This window comes from Heliangelus exortis, chromosome 11 (assembly GCF_036169615.1).
Source record: "Heliangelus exortis chromosome 11, bHelExo1.hap1, whole genome shotgun sequence".
NCBI lineage: Eukaryota > Metazoa > Chordata > Aves > Apodiformes > Trochilidae > Heliangelus > Heliangelus exortis.
Window position 1 is genome coordinate 14320966 of NC_092432.1, and position 20638 is coordinate 14341603.

General features: G+C 41.3%; 1 protein-coding gene across 7 annotated transcripts in view; it reads right to left on the bottom strand.

Annotated features, from left to right (window-relative positions):
• MYO9A (myosin IXA) overlaps positions 1-20638 on the bottom strand; it is a 173142-nt gene that overhangs the window by 107009 nt on the left and 45495 nt on the right. For all 7 annotated transcript variants that reach the window (XM_071754800.1, XM_071754798.1, XM_071754797.1 and 4 more), the window contains exon 3: positions 2869-2963. In XM_071754800.1, coding sequence (XP_071610901.1) covers positions 2869-2963 — 95 coding nt within the window. The remainder of the gene's footprint in view (positions 1-2868; positions 2964-20638) is intronic.

Below are 20638 nucleotides of genomic sequence, written 5' to 3' on the forward strand. Positions count from 1 at the left end.
ATGATAGGGATTTAGAAGCCAGGGCTATAATTGGCAGTTTTGATGACGTAGCTGTGCTCTTCCAGCTACAGACAGCTGGTGATGTGGCACCACCATCAGCAGCCACGTACGAATGGGGACACCCAAGGAACCTTGTGCATGGTAGGACATGGAGGGGCCACTACACTCACTTCTCCATCATGGTCTCCAGATGGGGAAGACAGGCCTTTTTATTACTTGTTTCTCAATAATTCTCCCCTCCTTTTGGTAGAAAACGAAAGAAAATGAATCATTTGGATGTGGGACAGAGATTTTGTCACAGTTCCTAGGAGAGGCTACAGGCAACAGCATATCCACCCCTGCTAGGATGGTATGTCTGGACAGGAGGAGCAAAGACAGACAGGCAGTATTATTAATCTGTATGACCTGCACCAAAAAGGTTTTATTTTATTTTGTCCCTGAGAGGAAGCTGAGAATTTTCTATGGATATTCCTCATCAACCAGGGTTTTTTTTGTAATCCCTTTCTAACTCAAAGCCAGTTTTTCCTTTCCAAGTTAATGCCATAAATTCATTGCAGGCTCTATGAGCAGATGAGTAAAAAAGGGATCCAAATGTCCCAGATCCCACGCCCAGGCAGCAGGTAAGCAGTCTGCTACACAACAACCTGGATCACATCCACCATGCTTGGTATTTCACCCCTTCCCCTGTGAATTCTGCTCTTATTAGAGATCCCTCTCACAAAATCATTCTCATTAAATAAATCAGGTTGGAAAGGTCTTCTAAAGGTTATCTGGTCCAAACTAGTAACTTTAAATCTGGGCAAATTAAAAAAAATAAATAAATATTGCTTTCTGTAGATTCAGCTAAAATAGTATTTTGGTAAAATACACATTGCAAATATTTTCCTTTTATTTACTGTTGTCAGTTATGCCAAATCTACCTTTGTGAGTCAAAAACAGGAGTTCTGAGAGTACAATTTTGTGTCAAATACTCATTTAAACATACTACAGAGCCTGTACTTAGTGTGCCAGGTAACATCATCTGAAATCTGAGACTGAATTTCACATAAAAAAACAACATGCAAAACACCCAAGCGCAGCATGTTTCGAAGCCCCAGCTCATGAGATTTGAGATACAGCCTCCTGCCACTGCAGAGATTTACCCTTAGACCAGTGCACTGTTGTTTTTAATTAAAATGTCTCCTATCTGGCTCTTCTGCAATTTTATGGAGCGTGTCAGATCTTGAGGCTTTTGATCATCTGACGAAGACTGAACAGGTTGCAAAGACCTTCCTCCAGAACTGGCTTATCATCGAGCAGGACATAATAAATTCAACCAGCCTTGTGGGAACACACTTAACTGGAGCCATTGCTCATGCTCCATCAATTTTAAAGACATCTTCAAAGACTTCATTTCATGGGGTGGGGTTGGCTGCTACTAAATCTCTTGGCTATTACAGCTCTTAAGTTTAAATTTGCTTCAGGTTTTGGGGTCATTATATGCATAGGGTTTGTAAGCAATTATCCAACTTCTATTTTCAATCTCTGAACAGAGCAAAATTCTCATTTAACAAAGCAAATCATATGCAGAATACAGGGTGATAATAACTCTGGTTGTGCTTAAAACGTATGCTATGTTTTTTAAAAAAATAAAAAGTACTTGTGATTTTCTTGGCAAGGCTATGGAAAAAAACAGTTGTGGTCTTTAACATCAGGAACAGCTCACAGTTTTAAAAATGTCTTTGTTTTCACTGGGGCAGCAACGCAAGCTTCTAGCACAGGACAGTCACATCACACCATGCAACCAAAGACCAGGAAAGTGCTTTTTTTTGCTTTTTTTTTTTTTATAAACTTGAGCATACAAATGCAAGATCACTTACACCTATCTGCCAAGCATAAATAGAGGCTGCTTCCACAGAGCTGACAGAACATGCCAAGATAACACATTGTTAAGGAATTTGTTGGATTCTAACTACCCTGTATTTCAGCAGGCATTAAAAAAAAAGATTATCCTTTTAAAAGAACTGTTCACCAGAATTAAAGAAGGGGGGTGGGGGAGGCGGGAAAGAAAAAGAACATCAGCTTTGACGTAGAATGAAAAAAACAGCAGGAAGGTACATGGAGTACTCAAGCTCATTTTAAAAATTAATGGCAGCTCTTTGTGTGATACTGTTCTGCTGGAAAAGAAGAACGAAAAATAACTTAAAAGCAGTTCTCTAAAATAACAACAAAGTCTCAGCAAGAGCTCTCTTAGCTAGCTGCAGAAATTATACAACCTCTGGAATGCCACTTTGGCTCTTCATTTTTCCAACCAAGTTAATTAACCTGGACAAAAAGCAGACTTAATGAAGCCCTGCTCACTTAGAGGTAGCTTGAGGGACTGTGATGACCTGATGATGCATGAATTGTTTAAAGCCAAAGTGAAAGCCAGGCTCAGATAAGCCCACCCAGAAGGTTTCAACCATCAGCTTCCAACCAAGCAGCACTTCTGCTGCACCTTCCCCCAGGAGAAAGGAGTTCTGAGTAACAGCTGGACATCCTGTGAGCTTAGAGGAGCAGAAGAAATGCTGAAATAAACCGAAAAGAACCATGATGGAGACAAGCATTCCAAGGAAAAAAATAACACGCCTTAACTGGTCAAAGGCTGGGTTAGAGAGAGATTTCAGAATAGAGACAGAAACATATGGGGAATTAGTGATCAAATGAGTGTTGCTCCATCACAACTGCAACAGGCAGCTGGAGATTAACCCTGCCTTTGTTTTCTTCTGAGCCTGAGGAAAACCAGCTCACTCAGCCTCTACTACCTGTCATATGCTCCAGCCCCCTAACCCACCCTAACCCAAACTATACAGGAACACGTGCAGCATTTTCAACCCACTTCCCACTCACCCTCGCACGGTGCCCGTCTCTTGATAATTCACTTGAATAAATTTGCCAAAGCGACTTGAGTTGTTGTTATGGGCTGTTTTTGCATTTCCAAAAGCCTGTGAAAAGAGAGAGATGCCATCATTATGTTCGCAGAGCCCCAGCCTTACTTTAGTTATATGCACATCACTCACAATTTCACTTTGGGGATTTGGCTACAGTATAATTTATTAAAAGAAGATGGTGAAAGTCAGTTGAACGGTCTACAAAATAATATAAGGAGCTTCTGGGGATCATATCCACTTTCAAGTTGGTATTCATGAAGAGCAGATGAACACTGTTTCAAAATAAAGTGTTAGCTGTACAAAAGAGATTTAATATTTGAAGTTATTACAGTCTCCATTAAGGCTGGCTCTAGCCATTTAAATAAATATAAAAGTACACTGCTCCAACTAGACGCTAAATGTTAATGAACTAGAGGAAGCTGCTTTTTAATTATACATGGAATTAGGGGAAAAAATGCTTTGAAGGCTACTCAGATGTTAGACAATGTCATATATAGCATCAGTGCAACCCAGAGAATTTTCGGCATTTCAGACACTGGCGTTTCCATTTGATGCTGTTGTCTTTTCCAAATCAAATTGCTTTAACATCTTTATTATGCAAAGCTTTTATTAAAACCCTGACTTACTGAGACACCAAATACAGACAGACATTTCTTGCCATTCAAATGAAATCTCTGAACAGAAGAATTATTGGGAAACTGTAAGAACTGCAGCTCAGCTTCACTGAAAACTGGTATTTTTCAATTGTGCCTAAATCACTTTTATTATAATAATGATTCTATAATCCCGTACATGGTAACAGAATCTGTCAAGCTGCCACATCCAATTAATGTTTCCTTTATTAAACCAGTTTCATTAACCATTTACTTTTTCTTCTAAGCTAAATTTATTTAATGTAGTTATAGGCAAGATAATTTTTAAGTGTTGTGTATTGACGCTGAATTACAATTACAAATACATTTTGTGTATCAGATAGCTGAACTTCGTATCAGAGCTCAACTCTGAGCTCCCAATAGATTTATTCCCCATTCAGCTATTTATTAGAAAAGATTAAAAGGGCTTTAGATGTATAATCTGAAGCTTTTCAAATGACCTTTCCAGATTTGACTTTGCAACTAAAAGTAAAAAATAAAGGGCAAATTAAATAAAACCTTGACGAAAAGGCATGCAACATCATCAGTACCTGTGTGATGCATGCTCTCACACCTGCTTTTATCTTCCCAGGCAGCTTTCTTTGGCAATCTGGTTAGATTTAATCATTTATGAACCAAAAGAGGTTTGCTAGCAGAAAAATTACATGAGTTTTTCTCCCTCTATTTGAATACAGGGATTTGTTTCAACTCAAGCTGTTGCATATGAATTGGCTTTAGTTGATGAAACAAATTCTGGGGTAGCTGAAACCTGCCAAGCGAGCAGATCCTACTGGAGAGAGAATTCCTTCAGACACACAGCTAAGAAACACACCCCTACCAAGGTTTCAGGCTTCTCACCATCATGTCTGGTTTTTTTTGCTTATTCCACCATAAAGTCCTCTCCACAACTAGCAGCCCCCCCTCCTACTGCACCTTCAGGAGTGCATCAAAAGTATCCATGCGCCCAGGTGATCACCAAGGTCCCGCAAGTTCTCCTGATGATGAAAATCCATACTCTCCCAAAACCAGGCATTTTGGCATTAAAAGATGGAATGATACTTAACATTTCCAAGGACTGACCTGTCCTCCATCAGGTATGTCAGTGAGCAGACAAACCAAGCTTATAAGCAGGATACACTGAAATTTCAAACAACCTAGCACATTACCATAGATTTTCATGTTTGCTTATAAAAATACTGATTATGTTAAGAATATTTCCCTGCAAGACAACCAATTGCAACCTAAGTCATCACATGAAGGCCATGAGATAAATTTTTTATCACCTAATTAATGCTGTTCCTTTGAGAAGAAATGAGCCACCAACATGAACTCAGACTAAATGGATAATCATGATTTTATTAAACTTTTCATATAATTTAACAAAAAATGGAAACAAAAAGACAGTATTTTTTTTTCTGGTTCAGTTCCCTCTGCTTATTTCTGAAGTAGTAGCTCACAGAGAAAAATCAGGCTGATTTATTAGGATTTCTTTGGGAAAAGACTTACCCAGGATAAAATAATTTTTATTCTGTAATGTTTCGAATCAGGAGAAAATGTTTCAATACTAGGAGTGAGGAACTGCAAGAGCTCTCTTTTATTTATGATCTTTTTTTTTTCTGGATTAATATGACAGGCCACATTATATATTAGAACCCAAACTCCTACAGAAATCATAAGCTGTAATATCCCTCTTTCATGCATTTGCCTTTACAGCCAATGTAAATTAGAAAGCTCTTTGGCTCACATCTTGTCCAAACTGAGGGCTGACTCCATGGCAAAGGCACACTGGTGGAGGGCCAACAAGTAGCTACAGAAACAACTTAATCCATTTTTGTTTGGTTTACTCACAAGGTTCCTTTAACAGAACGACTGTACTAGAAAAATGTGTGATTAATTCAATTTACACATGCCTAATCTCTATACACTTTAGGAGGACATCATGTCCTCCTGCAGCCAGGGCATAATACAACACTTCAGCCTTGGAAAACACAAATGAGCTATAATGACTTCCCTAAACCCAACTATCATCTGTTGGTATTACTTCCCTTTACTAACTCATCAATTGGAATCTGTTGAGCAGCTCAACAGACAAAATTCCATAACAGCATTCCTAAAATTCTCAGGGAGACCAAAGCTTTTACTGGCCAGAGCTCAACATTTTGAAGGAAACAAAATTCAATACGTTCCTCTGTAGGAGCCCAGCATCCCTCCAGACCCAGCAATGGTGATTCAACAGTGAAAGGAGCAGCCCCCCTCCTCCTGCCTCCTACTACCTTCCTGCACAAAGAGATGCTTATCATGGATGGCAGGGAAAAAAAAAAAAGAATTAACAGTTTTACGGCTAAATACTTCACGTTCCTCCTTGCCTGATCCTGAAAGACGATGGTCTCTTCATTTTGGAGTCAATATTAATGCAATCTGGATTAATTAGATTACAGCCAGCACTGCATTAATTTCTTGGCTTCAATAAGGTTATTTTACAAATGCCTGCAGCTAGGAAAACACCGCAGCAACTTGTCCTCATATGGCAATGGCAATAAGATCCTGCTATATAGATAATCCTAACTGAATATCATTCCCATAAAAAATAATAGTTGCACTCCCCTCTAGAAGAACATTTACACCTCTTTGTGGAATAAAAACTTCTGTGGTGAGAGCACTAGTGGAAATACGTGCCTTTGATGGTGTATTTAAGATCCCAAACCCTGGCCATCTCAAACAAGCCTCCAGCCCTCACCCTTAGAGGGTAAAATAAAGGCAGCATTTTATCTTTGGTAGAGAAAACAAGAAACGTATTCCCGGACAAGAGCTTTAAAATGGTTTTCCATGTACTTCAAGTGTAAATTTAGTTTTTTTAGAAAGCTGTACCATGAGTGTGTGAAGAAAAGCAAGAAAACTACCTAAATGCCAACACTGGCCATGCCATTGTGGAATAACTAAATCAATACTTCTATTCCATTGTCAGGCACTGAGGGACTGGGAGCAAGATACAGTCAAGCCTGGGATAATACAATAGGTTAGTATCAGAAAAGAGCCTGCTGGAAGATTGGTATTCCCTGGTTTGCTGTGAATTCTGGGAAATCCCACACACAAATACAGACTGGGAGGAGGAAGGACTGCGGACAGCCCTGAGGAGAAGGACTTAGGGGTGGTGATGGACCAGAAGTTTAACATGAGCCATCAGTGTGTGCTTGCAGCCCAGAGAGCCAACCATGTCCTGCATCAAAAGGGAGGTGATTCTCCCCCTCTACAATGTTCATGAGACCCCATCTAGAGGACTGTGTCCAGTTCTGGAGTCCCCAACAGCAGAAGGACACAGAGCTCCTGGAAGGTGTCCAGAGCAGAGCCACTCAAATGCTCAGGGTGCTGAGCACCTCCCTGTGAAGCCAGGCTGAGGGGTTGGGGTTGTTCAGCCTGGAGAAGAGGAGGCTCCCAGGGGACCTAAGAGCAACCTTCCAAAATCTGAAGGGGGATACAAGAAAGCTGGGGTAGGGCTTTTTGCACAGAGATGTAGGAAAAGGACAGGGGCAAATGGTTTCATACTTGAAGAGGGGAGATTTAGGTTAGGCATTAAGAAGAAGTTCTTTATTCTGAAGGTGGTGAGACACTGGCACAGGTTGCCCAAGGAAGCTGTGGCTGCTCCATCCCTGGAAGTGTTCAAGGCCAGGTGGGATGGGGCTTGGAGCAACCTGATCTAGTGGGAGGTTGCCCCTGCCCCAGCCCATGCAGGGGGGTTAGAACTGGATGATCTTTAAGGTCCCTTCCAACCCAAACCATTCTATGATTCTATGAAATGTTGCCATCAGTTATGAATGACTTTGTAACCGGGTAAGCAAGGTGGCAACTGGGAGTGTCAGCCCATGATACAGCAGCCAGGGAAATCAGGTGCTCATCTGAGTGTTTCCAACTAAACAGAATATTTCGCAACTAAAATCCTTGCACTCCCAGGTCTGGAAAAAAACAAAAAAGGGGTGAAGAATCCATGTAATGTGCAAAGAGTCCAAGCCCTAAAGCACGGGGACTGCAGTAGAGAACAAAACATGGGAGAAGCCTATTTACCATCAAATCCATCATCATAAGGCCAAGGTTAGATTGATACAGCTCAGACAATGTCACAGTGAGGATTCCATGCACGTGTCAGGTATCCACTGGTGTGCATTTCCTACAGTCTGTGTCAGAGAATCCTAGCAATAGGCTTCCACAAAGAGTGGTAGCTTTAAACATCACCTGTTGTTTATTTCCAGATTTGAAAGCTATTTTTCCCACTATTCTATACACTACATTTGAAAAAAATTATAATCCTCAAATGTGTTTATTCCAATTAAAAGAGAAAATACAGAAAATAATAGCATCTTGAAATTTTGTAATTTTAATATCTTTTTTATGTAACTGAGATATCCACCAGCTTTATAACTTTGTCTCTGCAGTTAAAAATTCCATTTTGCACCTGGAAACATAAACAGCTGCATGGTAAAGGCAATTGTTTTCACCAAACCTGCAACCAAGATCCCAGAACTCTTCTTGTCTTGTTATATTGCTTTTTAACAGAAATATATTGAATTACAACCAGAACAAGAAGTGCATCTAGCCTACTTTAACTGGAGCCTTGCTAAATCCCTCCTCATTATTGTTGCTTCCTTGGGATATACTTTTTAAATCTGCGGCTCACTGCCTGATAAAACCTATCAACTTGAACTGCACTGCTACAACTGCACCACTTCGAGATACCTCCCCTAGCTTTTGGTTTCCATGGGGAACCCTAAAAGCCACCTCTGTGCAGCAGAGCCCACGACACCTAGAGAAGCACCAAAGGCAAACAGTGGGAGCAACAACTTGAATTCTTGTGAAGTAAAATAGCTTGTACATGAATCCTTCAAGGTGTTGCTCCGTGTGGCCAAGTAATACCTATGAATATCTATTTTATAGTAATTAAATAGGAATTCAATTGCTGACACCTCATTCTTTCAGTCTCTTGGTTGTGGGTAATGTTCCATGCTGCCTAAGGAAACCATCAATGCTTTTTATGGTACAAAGCACAAACCACAAAGTATTCCTAGTGTTCACACTGCAATGTTTGGGCAGTGCTCTCACTGGCCTACAACCCTCAGCTGCCAAACACTGACCTTTCCCATCTTCTAAAGGTTTCTCTTTCATTATATTCTTCTCTTCAGCAAGACACCGGAGCACATTGTGGAGCCAAACCCCAATTTTCCATTTCAAAGCTCAAAGGTGACAAAGCAGTTCAAACATGTCTACGATAACAAAATTAATTTATTTTTTTCTCTCTTACAAATTGATAACGTTTTTCCACTATTTTTAAAAAAAAAAATTCTCTCAGTTGTTAGCATGAGAAGACTACTGTGAATGGCAAATGTGAGTTTGGTAAGACTACATACACACACATATATATATATCTAAATTTTCCAAGTCACTCACCTATATCTGCATTTATATACAACTTAAACCAATCCGCAACACCTTAAAATTGTATTGCCTCTCAATGCATCATCCCCCCATGTAGATAAGACCCATGGCATCTCCTGGCTGGCAGCACACAGAAGGTTGTGTGAAATGAAATAACTCAGCATTTTTAAAAGAATATATTTGCAAAGCTCCAGCTGCTGCTCTACCACAAGAAAAATAAGATAATACTTTAAAAAATAGTACTAGGTGTATGTTTTCCTCCCTTGCAATACGAAACTGTTACAGGTAAAATAAGACATTAAAGCACTTGGTTCCTCTGCTTTCCATCCCCCACCACGGAATCTTTAAAATGTGTGACCTGAAACACTTCAGACAGGCAAAGTCCAGAGGGTAAAGATATGTGGGCAGTGCTCCTGAGACTCTTTTTCCCCCTCCTGCCCATATGGACCTTCTGGAGAACAGGTCCATACAGACAGGTTTGCAAACACTGCCTGAAGCTCCAAACCCAGATTTAAGGGGTCTCCCTTCACCAAACAAATGTATTATTTGGTGCGTTTAAGAACGCTGAAACTCTCTGTCTCTTCACCCTCCTGTGAACAAGGATGTACCCTTCACTATACAGAATTAAACTGAGCAGTATTTCAGTATAAAGCATATCAAATACTTCATTTTGTAATTATGTGTGTCAGACACAGTAATAGCCATGCCTGCTTGTAATGTAACTTATGTATAATACGCTACTAACATAATACAGGCTATGAAACAACTTTTAATTTTTTATTTTATTTTATTTTTATAAGTGGTTTGTGCCAACTAAAAATGTCCTTACCATTGTAAAATATTTGCACTAAACCTACCTGGCCACAGCAAACCTGAAACTATTCAAGGGCAGCAATTCCCTCCCATCACTGAATCCAGTAACCATCCCAAGACAGAGCAATTAACCAACCAACTTTTTGCAGTGATTAGGCTTATAACACAAGGTCAGTTAAGACAGTTTGTCTTGGTGCACTTGGAGTTCATGCTGCCTAGTTCAAATAGGGGAGAAAATTACTTCTAATGGGAGAGCACTGATTTGGAAAAGGTTTTAGGGGTCAATTTAATTGACCAAGAGAAGTGCCAGTGCACGTAATGGAAATATCAAAAGCCCAATCAAATACATTTACAGAGTAAGATACTCCAGATAAAGTAGTATAAAAGTCATTACAACACACACTTGTTCAGGGTAACATCTGCATTCCTGGCTAGAGGCTCAGAATACTCCTCCTTCAGCAGGATATTTCCCCTTTTCTCAAATTTAAACACAGGATCCGCCTGTTTCAGCTTCTTCCTTTTCAGCAATGCTCCAGGGAACAAAAAAAAAAAAAAATTAATAAAAGGAATTCCCATGTAACCACAATGCAACAAACTAAAACCCCAAAACCCAATTAAAGCCTCCTGCTTAAGTCCTCTTCCCAAACAGGGACAGATTTCCTGCGCAAGCACCGTAATGGGAAAAAAATCCCAGCTCAGCTGGCAGGCACCCATCGGCAAACACCGGTACGGCTGGATCCTGCAGGCTGAGGCTGCCAATCCCCTCAGGTCTGGCTCACATCACTGGTCCTCTCCTCATATATATTTTTTTTTTTAATGTGTAGAGTGGACGGCCCTGAAGAGAGAAGCCAAACGCCCATGTTTTCCAGTAAGTTCACAGCCATCAGCCAACAAATGCTCTGCTGGAAAAAAGAAGCTTCAGCCTGGATTCAGCTTTGGATTTACAGCGGTATCCCAAAATGAAGCTGGGAAGCTTGGTGTTACTACAGCAGTCTCTCCAGCTCGGGGGATGCTTACAGCTCACAGGTTTATGTTCTACATCTGAAAAATAAGTTTTACTACATCAGATGCAGAAGAGCAGTGACTGGCAGGTCCCAGGACCATGCAAAATCTCCCTAATCAAAGCTTCAAAAGATTTTTTTCACACTGATAGAGAAATCAGTGATAGAGAAATCAGAAATCACAGAGCACTAAAATGATCAGTTACAAACAAGTCATGCCTTAAGGACAGACTCTAGACTTCCCCAGCAGGCAACACAAGGACCATAAACGAGCACTACAGCACAAACAAAACAGAATACGGACAGATTAAAAACACATCTAACATGTATTTAAACTGACTGTCAAGTAAGTTATATTAAATATTGTATCATCAAGTCATACCATGATTTCCCCACCTTGCATAATCAGTTTTTAAGGAGTTAGATCAAGTGGAGTGATGTAGCACTGCCATTCAAACCCCTCTGGATTGTACAAATAACACCGCAGTGTGGCAAGATGGGGGCTGAGCTCCATCACTTTAAACCAACTCTTATTGCAACTGATACGGCAGCTCACGTCTCTTCAGCCAAGGAACAGATGAGAAATGCAGCCTCAGGATCACCCTTTTTCTCAAGGTTGAAGCTTTTGAGTCTCCAGAGCTGTCAAAAACTTGTATCCCACCAACCACAAAGCCACTGCTAAAGAAAAGATGACCTCTTTCCAAACCCAGACAAACATCCACCTGTTTCAATACTCTGCAGAAGAAAGGGGATCAATCTCTGGCTCCGAGGCATCTTCCACAGCTTTTTAGCTTGGGCCTGCATACTTCCACAAGTAACACATTTTGGGTCTTTTTGGCCAGAAGCACATTGTCTCAGAAGTGCTTCAAATGCTACAACACATGACATCACAAACCAAGTACTTTTTAAACAAAATGTAATTTCATCAAACAAAAATACTCATGCAGAAGACTATGTTCCCCTAGGACAACACTGTAGGACAACACATTTTGGTGTATGCAAGCTCTTAGGTCTGTTATTTTTTGATGGCTCTAGTACCATTCAGAAGAGCTCACTGAAGCTGTGACTCACTTATTTTAAGAGCTGGTGATACCAGTTTGGTATTGCTGACAGCTTGCCCAAGCCCAGACTGTGCCTCTTGCTGAAACACTGCTTGCTTCAGGTGGTGAAGCTGTGGATCTTCAGCCTGAGGACAGGTCTGAAAACAATCCACGAAAGTATGGGGAGGTCTTCTTGAAGGGAAGCATCTCCAACACAACACCAACCTCAGCCAGAGCCAAGAGCCACTGCCTGGCATGGAAACAAAACATCACCCGCTGGCAAGACTCCAAGCCCTTGGAGAAGCATCTCCACCAGCTTGCATCCCTCCTCACCATCAACCACTTAATCAGGTGGAGATATCCCTGATCAGCCCTTGGACACTCTCCATCCCTGAAGGAGGCCTCCAAAAGTCCCTTCAAAACCTTGGGGTTTTTTTTTTTTGTTGTTGTTGTTGGCTGCTTTTTGTTGGTTTTTTTAAGTTTTGGTTTGGTTTGATTTTTTAAATAATGACTGTACACCAGACCGTAAATGTTTTTTTAAAAAAGTTTCAACTTTCCTCTGTATACTTGGATAGCCAAAACAAACAAAACAAAATCAAACAGACCCGAAGCATTCACTGCTATGGACTTCACAAAAGTTTTCCTGCAGTTTTGTCACCAAAATCAATGCCACAAACTGAAAGGCAGTAGAAAGTGTCCCTACTGTAATGCCTCCCCCATCTGGAACCTCTTAGCAGAGGCACAGAGCCCTTGTGTATATTTTACACACATATTTTTCCTGTTTTTCCCAAGAGAAATATGTGTAATGAAGAAAAACAAAAACACGTTAGCAGCAACAAAAGCATACCACTGAAATACGAGACCCAGCTTGGCTTCTGCCTCTGTTAGCCTTCCTTTTAGACCTCAGCTACTTTTTTGCTAGTTGCAGACAAAAAATAATACACATCCTCAGCTGCAAAATAAAAACAAAAAATAGCAGAGCTCTGCCATTAAATCAACACATAAAAACACTGTTTGTCCTCTGCCATAAGTAAGAACAAGGTTAAAAGTTAGTATACAAATCTCCGGCCCTTCCCAGCTCTTCTGTGGGATTGTATAAATAATCTGCAACCCTTCTTGAAGCAATTCCAAAATTTCAAGCGCTATCGAACTCGGCATCAAATTTCCCTGCATCAGAAGCAGTTCAGATTACTCCCTTACACCACAGCAGCTCTGCTGGGCTGATGTTTTCCAGTGCTCACAATGTTTCAGTAGCTGCAGGGCAGCTTTGGATGCCTCGCTGATCCATAAACATGTCTTTGCTCCTTTTTAGCACAGTCCAAATGGTGAAACAGGAGCTTAAAAATGCTTATTATTAAGTATTGGTGCTGAATAACAACACCTGAAGGAGCCAGCCTGCTGCACAGCACTGCAAAAAAAATTCTCATAGGATTAATGCGTAGCATTGAACAAAATAACATTCTTATCAGTGACCAGAATATTTGATAAGTGCCAGGAAAAACAATGGCTCGCACTGATTATTTTTAGGGAGCAAAATAGAAGTTTGAAAAAAATCAGTGTATTCCTATCAGGCATTTGTTTTGGGATAGGATGCAGCTGTTTAAACAGGTATTTTCAGCAAAATAGACAATTTAAAGAGACCCATCACCTTTCCAAAGATACTAAATGGGGGTATTTTTGAGGCTGTGATGGAGATTTTTTTTCTATAAATTTAAAAAGCTTCATCTGGGGATAAACGTGACACCACATCATCCACAGCCTCCAGAAAAAGGACAAGCTGTAACAGGAGCAGGGAGCAGTCAATGCCCCGTGGCATGAGTAGGGCACAGGATTTGAATGCAGTTTGCAAGAGGTGACCATGCAGAGAAGCAGCTTTCACATCACAGCTCACCCTGCCCCAATCATCTATTTAGCTTTACACAGCATTCTTCAATATTACCAAGCCTGTAGTTCTGAGAAGAGTCGTTGGCTTTCTTTGGTTTTTTTTTTAATTATTACTTGTTTGTTTTTTAATTAAAAAAAAGAAAGCACTGCACTAATAAACTTAAAGGAAACATGCTGAGATTTTGTAATCCAGCTTCATCCCTGGAAGTTTTTAAGGCCAGGCTGGACAGGATTCTGAGCAACCTCATCTAGTGGGATGTATTCCTGCTCATGACAGAGGGGTCGGAACTGGATGATCTTGAAGACCCCTTCCAACCCTGAAAATTCTATGATTCCCACGCAGCAGAAAACACTGCGTAAAACTAACACAGGTATTTTTCTGTTGCCCATCTTTTTCTCTGCAAAACATTGAGTTTGTTGGGAGCATGTTCCCCTGCTTTTCAGAAGAGGTGGGAACCAAACCAAGCCCACTCCTGAAGTGCCAGCAAGGTGTGGTGACAATGGCAAGTCCTTGCTGTTCCTTCTCCCCACCGGAAGATGCACAGTAGCCCTTCATCATCCACCTTGGCCGAGCAAGAGACATCATGAAGAGAGGACTCAAAAACACCTTCATTCTGTTCCATTTTTTCATGTAAGTATTAAAATATGTAGCTTGAGGCTGTATCTTCCATTAATGGGAAGGATTTTTAATAGCACTTCCAGTGTTAATTTGTATGGTGGCTGCATGCATCCGATATTGATGGAAGACATCACGTACTCGAGCACCAAGGAGCAAAAATCCTGCACAAATCACACACTTCCCATTGGAGATGTGACCCAAAATGGAGGAAAGCAAAGAAAGGAATGTAGTCCCAATATTTAGAGCGGCAACTGAGAGACATTGAACCACCTTCTGGGATCTCCCACCCTCCAATTGCCAGCCATCTTTCAAATTTCACAGCAGCTGAAGCCAGGGTCCTCCCAGATTCAGCTCACTCGGAGACCATCTCCAGAGCTCCATGCAGCAGAGAAGGGGGAGGAGGATGCTTAAGAACTATAGCAAAAATTAAGGCTGCAAATGCATTAAAAAACATTTAACTCCACAATTTCTTTACTCTTTGCACCTGATGTTTAGTAGTACATCACCTTTTTAAAATGTTTGCTTTTTAGAAGAATCTAGCAAACACTAGAGTAACGTGAACATGCAGAACTGCATTCAAATGATGAGATGTTAAGAAAAAAAGGTGTGTCATGGATGGAGAGACCTGCTCAGAATAAAGGAGCAATGTTCTGTTTGCTGCACTGAGAGCTGTGTGCAAATATTTCCTGCTACAACACTCTGCACAGCTGGTCCAAGAGAAATGCAGACAATCCATTTGGAAAATTGACAGGGGCATTGCTTGCCGGAGCAAAATAGCAATGGCAGACCTTGCTCTCCCATTAATCTTATGTAAATAATCACTGCTTCATTAGAGTAAAAGCTGAATAAATGCTCTTCAATTTTTCTGTAGAGCTGGTTTCCAGCAGACAGGTACTGCACATCTGTTTTTTTCAGTTTTTTAACACCTTTTCTCTTCAATTGCGCCCTGCAGCCTGAGAAAACCCCTCTGACTGCTCCCCACACTCCAGATATTCACCCAACCCACTCTCTCTCCCTCACTGTGTAATTAAACAATATGTGCAACAACTCCTCTCAGCAGAAAGCTGTAAGCTCTGCAAGAGCACCATTTAGATCAGCATTGCTTCCTTCCAGTTGGGAAGAATCACTGTAGTAATTCTTCTTAACTAAATATTGATTAATAAAAAGAAAAATCACAACCTGATGCATAGCAGCTGCAATGGGATGCAGATAGAACTAAGAAATTTTGTAGACCTGTGTAATATTAGCTTTAACCAGACTGACTGGAAAAGCTAGAAAACCCAACAAACTTCAGAGCACACATCTGCCAGGCTAAGACAAACTCCAAGGCTCAAGTACAAATTTAGAGCACTTTTTCTGAATTTAGCAAGAGATTAGTCAGTTGAACTCAATGGGAGAAAGGCATCTTTAACCAGAGGAGCTCAGGGATGGGGAAAAGAGAAGGGGAAAAAAACCCCACTCCCTGAGCATCAGCAATGTATATTTTATATCCCACAGAAAACCACATTTTCATCTATTATTTGGAAGCAGGTGGTGACCTAACATGTGGCAACAGACTGGAATAAAGAGTAGCCTGTTACGAACTCCTCTTGCTTTGTGAAAAAATCCCCAAGAACCAGCATTTGAAGTAGAAGTGAGGGCACTCCTGTACTTGCCCCCGGAGCAGGAGAGGACCACCAGAGCATCCCTCCCTGCAGGACTGTGGGCAGGAGAGTGATGCCCAAAGGCACAGTCCAGCTTCTCCAGCTACCACTCATTCCACCCGCAATGGACACAGGGCTTCCAGAGAGTGCATGTGGCAGCATGTCTCATCCAAGACACAATTTTTGTGTTCTACATAAAGAACACAGGACAAAACCACAGCAAAATACTTCATTTTGAAGTCCTGGATTTCCCTTTCCTTTCAATTAAGGTACCCAACACAGAAAGGACATGGATCTCTCCAGAGGAGGACCATGAAGATGATCAGAGGGCTGGTGTATCTCTTTTATAAAGACAAGCTGAGAGGGTTTTTTCAGGCTGTAGAAGAGAAGGCTCTGGAGGGACCTTAGAGGAGCACCTTAGAAAAGGCTACATGAAAGCTGGGGAGGGAGTTCTGGCAAGGGCCTGGAGTAATCAAGGGTCCTATCCCTGAAACAAGGAAGATTTATGTTAGAAATTAGGAAGAAATTCTTGACTATGAGGGTGGTGAGACCCTCACCCAGGTTGCCCAGAGAAGTTGTGGCTGCCCCTAGAAGAATTTAAGGCCAAGTTGGATGGGACTTTGAGAACCCTGGTCTAGTGGAAGGTGTCCCTATGGCAGGAGGGTTGGAAATAGAATGGCTTAGGTTGGAAGGGCCCCTGAAGATCATCTATGATTCTACATTACCCACTTCCAAAACCTTCACCCCACACATAGTTACTGCTAACAGACAGCAACGTTTACTCTCATTATACACCATCCAAACCTGAAGCTGGTGAGAACAGCAAGGAAACAGCCATTCAAGCAGTCACAGCAGAGTATATATATAGTCAAAATACCCCAGCAAATACCGCTTGAAGCAATTTGGGAACATTATAAAGGGGCAGAGTTGAAGGATAACTGCCCTAAACAATAAAGAACATGTCATACTGAAAGTAGGGTTAAAGGAAGGAGCCCAGAGACACTGTTTCCACATGAGATAATGTGAATTTATTGGGTTTTTTAAGCTGCTTATTATTGTTTCCTTTTTGCATAAAAAAGGCAGTGCAACATGTAGCAGAAATTGCTGAAGTGCATCTATTTATCCTGGATGAGAAAGATGGTGACAGTGCTTCTGCTCACTCACTCAAAGAAGCATTATAAAACTGGAAACAAAAATACCAATACTGGCATCTAAGAAGAGCTTTGTTTGCACCTTTGAAGAGAGGGTTTTGAATGTATTTCTTTATTGACTTCAATCAGCAAGTACAACATTAATTAAAAAAACTAAACTGACGTGAAAACAGCATTTCTTCTGTAAACAGCTCTGCCTGTAGTTCAGAAGAAGGAGGAAGGATGGAAAAGGAAGCTAAAAAAACTCACAAAAAAGGGAAAAGAAAATTTCTTGCTCCTTCTTGCTCTTGCTGAACCTCATCCTCTTGTTTATAACTCCCAAGGAGAACAGCAGCACAATTGTCCTACCTCATGTTGGCTGGATTTCAGCAGGAAGGCTTTGGTCACCCAGCCTGCGGCATCTGATGCATGAGGCTCTTACTCTGCTCATCTCTCTTTTTTTCCTGCTGTTTCCTCCCTGTCTTTCCCCTTGGATGACATCCAGGTGGACAGGGGTTACTGTCAATTCATCAGTTGCCTAGTGTAAAGTCACTAGAATAATTAAAACCCAGGTGGAAACAAAGCACGGGGGAAAAAAATAATTTCCATGCCAACAGAGACTTTACAGAAAAAGGGAGAATAAAGTGATGGAATTGGTGCTAAGGAGTTCCAAAAAATGTTTGAGGATAAGTAGTGCTGAATATTAACATCGCCTTTGCTGCTCCCTGGGATCACAGAATCATAGAATCATAGAATCCTAGGGGTTGGAAGGGACCTTGAAAGATCATCTAGTCCAACCCCCCCTGCCAGAGCAGGGCCCCCTAGAGTACATCGCCTAGGAACGTGTCCAGGCGGGTTTTGAATGTCTCCAGTGAAGGAGACTCCACAACCCCCCTGGGCAGCCTGTTCCAGGGCTCCGTCACCCTTACAGTAAAAAAATTTTTTCTGATATTCAACTTGAACCTCCTATGCTCCAATTTACACCCATTACCCCTTGTCCTATCACTGGTCACCACTGAGAAAAGCCTAACTCCATCTCCCTGACACTCACCCCTTACATATTTGAAAACATTGATGAGGTCACCTCTCAGTCTCCTTTTCTCCAAACTAAAGAGACCCAGCTCCCTTAGCCTTTCCTCATAAGGGAGATGTTCCACTCCCTTAATCATCTTAGTAGCTCTGCGCTGGACTCTTTCAAGCACTTCCCTGTCCTTCTTGAACTGAGGGGCCCAGAACTGGACACAATACTCCAGGTGCGGCCTCACCAATGCAGAGTAGAGGGGGAGGAGAACCTCTCTTGACCTACTAACCACACCCTTTCTAATGCACCCCAGGATGCCATTGGCCTTCTTGGCCACAAGGGCACATTGCTGGCTCATGGTCATCTTCTTGTCTACCAGGACCCCCAGGTCTCTTTCACCTACACTGCTCTCCAGCAGGTCAGCCCCCAACCTATACTGGGACATCGTGTTGTTCTTCCCCAAATGCAAAACTCTACACTTCCCCTTGTTGAATTTCATCATGTTTCTCCCTGCCCAACTCTCCAGCCTGTCTAAGTCTCTCTGAATGGCAGCACAGCCTTCTGGTGTGTCAGCCACTCCTCCCAGCTTAGTGTCATCAGCGAACTTGCTGAGGGTACATTCTATACCCTCATCCAAGTCGTTGATGAAGATATTGAACAACACCGGTCCCAGTACCGACCCCTGAGGGACTCCACTAGTCACACACCTCCAACCAGATTCTGCCCCATTGACTACAACTCTCTGACTCCTTCCTTTCAACCAGTTCCTGATCCACCTCACTACCTGATCACCAAACCCATACTTGATCAACTTATCTACAAGGATGCTGTGAGAGACGGTGTCAAATGCTTTACTGAAATCAAGATAAACCACATCTACCGCTCTTCCATCATCTATCCACCTAGTAATTTCCTCATAGAAGGCTATGAGGTTAGTCAAACATGATTTACCCTTGATAAAACCATGCTGACTGCTCTTGATGACCCCCATGTCCTTGATATGCCTGGAGATAGTGACAAGAACAAGTTGTTCCATCACCTTTCCAGGGATGTGACATAAATACACAGGGGATTCTATTCCCAAACAGATCATGATCCCAACCCAGCCCAATACTACGTGGGTTTGGGATTATTACTACATCTGTAAGTCTTCCAGATCTGCTTTAGAAAACAAATGCATACAAGAGAAAAATAAAACACTGTTGTAATCAATATGAAAACACACTGAGCAATTACAAGTGCCTGATCCCAAACACACATCCTTCTCTGGAACAATTTCTCTCCTGAGCAAATTGAAGTGTGGATCTGGCAATCTGGGGGGGAAGACAAATCAAACATGGTTTGAATCAAGTCAAATAAATGGAAATGCAGCATTTTCTCTCCAAGTATAAAACTTAACAGTAAGGTCAAACCTGTTTTACTTTTTCCTTAACAGTAAGTTCCATCCTATTTTCCTTTTTGACTTTCCAGTTGAATGGTAGAAACTTAATTAAATCCGTTGGAAAGAACAGCACTTAAAATCTTTCACTGTGATAACCAGAAAGCAATTTAAAAATTACAACCATTAAAGTCAAAACACAAACCCATGGCTCCTACAGCTTTCAACATTTGCTCCCAGTCCTTTAAGCTTTAATCAGCTAGCAGGTGAGATGACCTAGTTATTCAAAACCTTCTTCTCTCAGCTACGTTTCTCCTGCTTAAGAGATGCAATTAATACAATAAACCAGAAATATTTTGCTAATTCACAGTACCATCCTAACGAAGCTTTCACAGAGATTAAAAGTCAGCGAGGGCAGAAGCAGCCAATCTAACAATCCACAAGAGTTTTGCAGCCTAAATGGAAAACAAATTACTAAATATTCCTTAAGAGCCTGAGTGCTGGGGTCAATACTGATCGCAGCAAGACAAAAACTCCATTTGCATGCTGCTGAGCTTACAGACTTACAAGAGCTTATAGACTACTTTAAAAGCCCAGCAATCAATAAAGTGCAATTTATAAACTTAGTCGAGGGGGGCTGCTAATGTGACGGAGATTAAGTAGACACTGACTCACATTACCTCGAAATTTTAAGGTTGTTATCGAGGCTACTTTTGATCAGGCTCAGATGGGAAAATACAAAGACAGTAATTTTTCATTATATATTTATAGATATTGTGTGTATCTTGCGTCTTTGTATACTGGACATGTATTTTCTTTTATATTCATATACCTTGTATATATTATACTTATTTTATATTTACAGATCCCATATATAATTTATATTTGTTTTATATCAATACATTCTCATATTCAAATGCATTTTTGCTGCAGGCTAACACAATGCAGATACTGCTGCCTGCTCAGTCCTTGAGCACATGCACATGGACCCATCAGAACAAGGACTGTCTGATCACCAGCACTGCCTCTGTGCTCCAGCACTCAGCTGAGATGTCCCTTGGGGATGCACCCAAGTTCAGAGTAACATTAACTCCCATGATTTATCATTTCAGATCCTTTAAGGAAAAACGTAGAGCTCTGACCT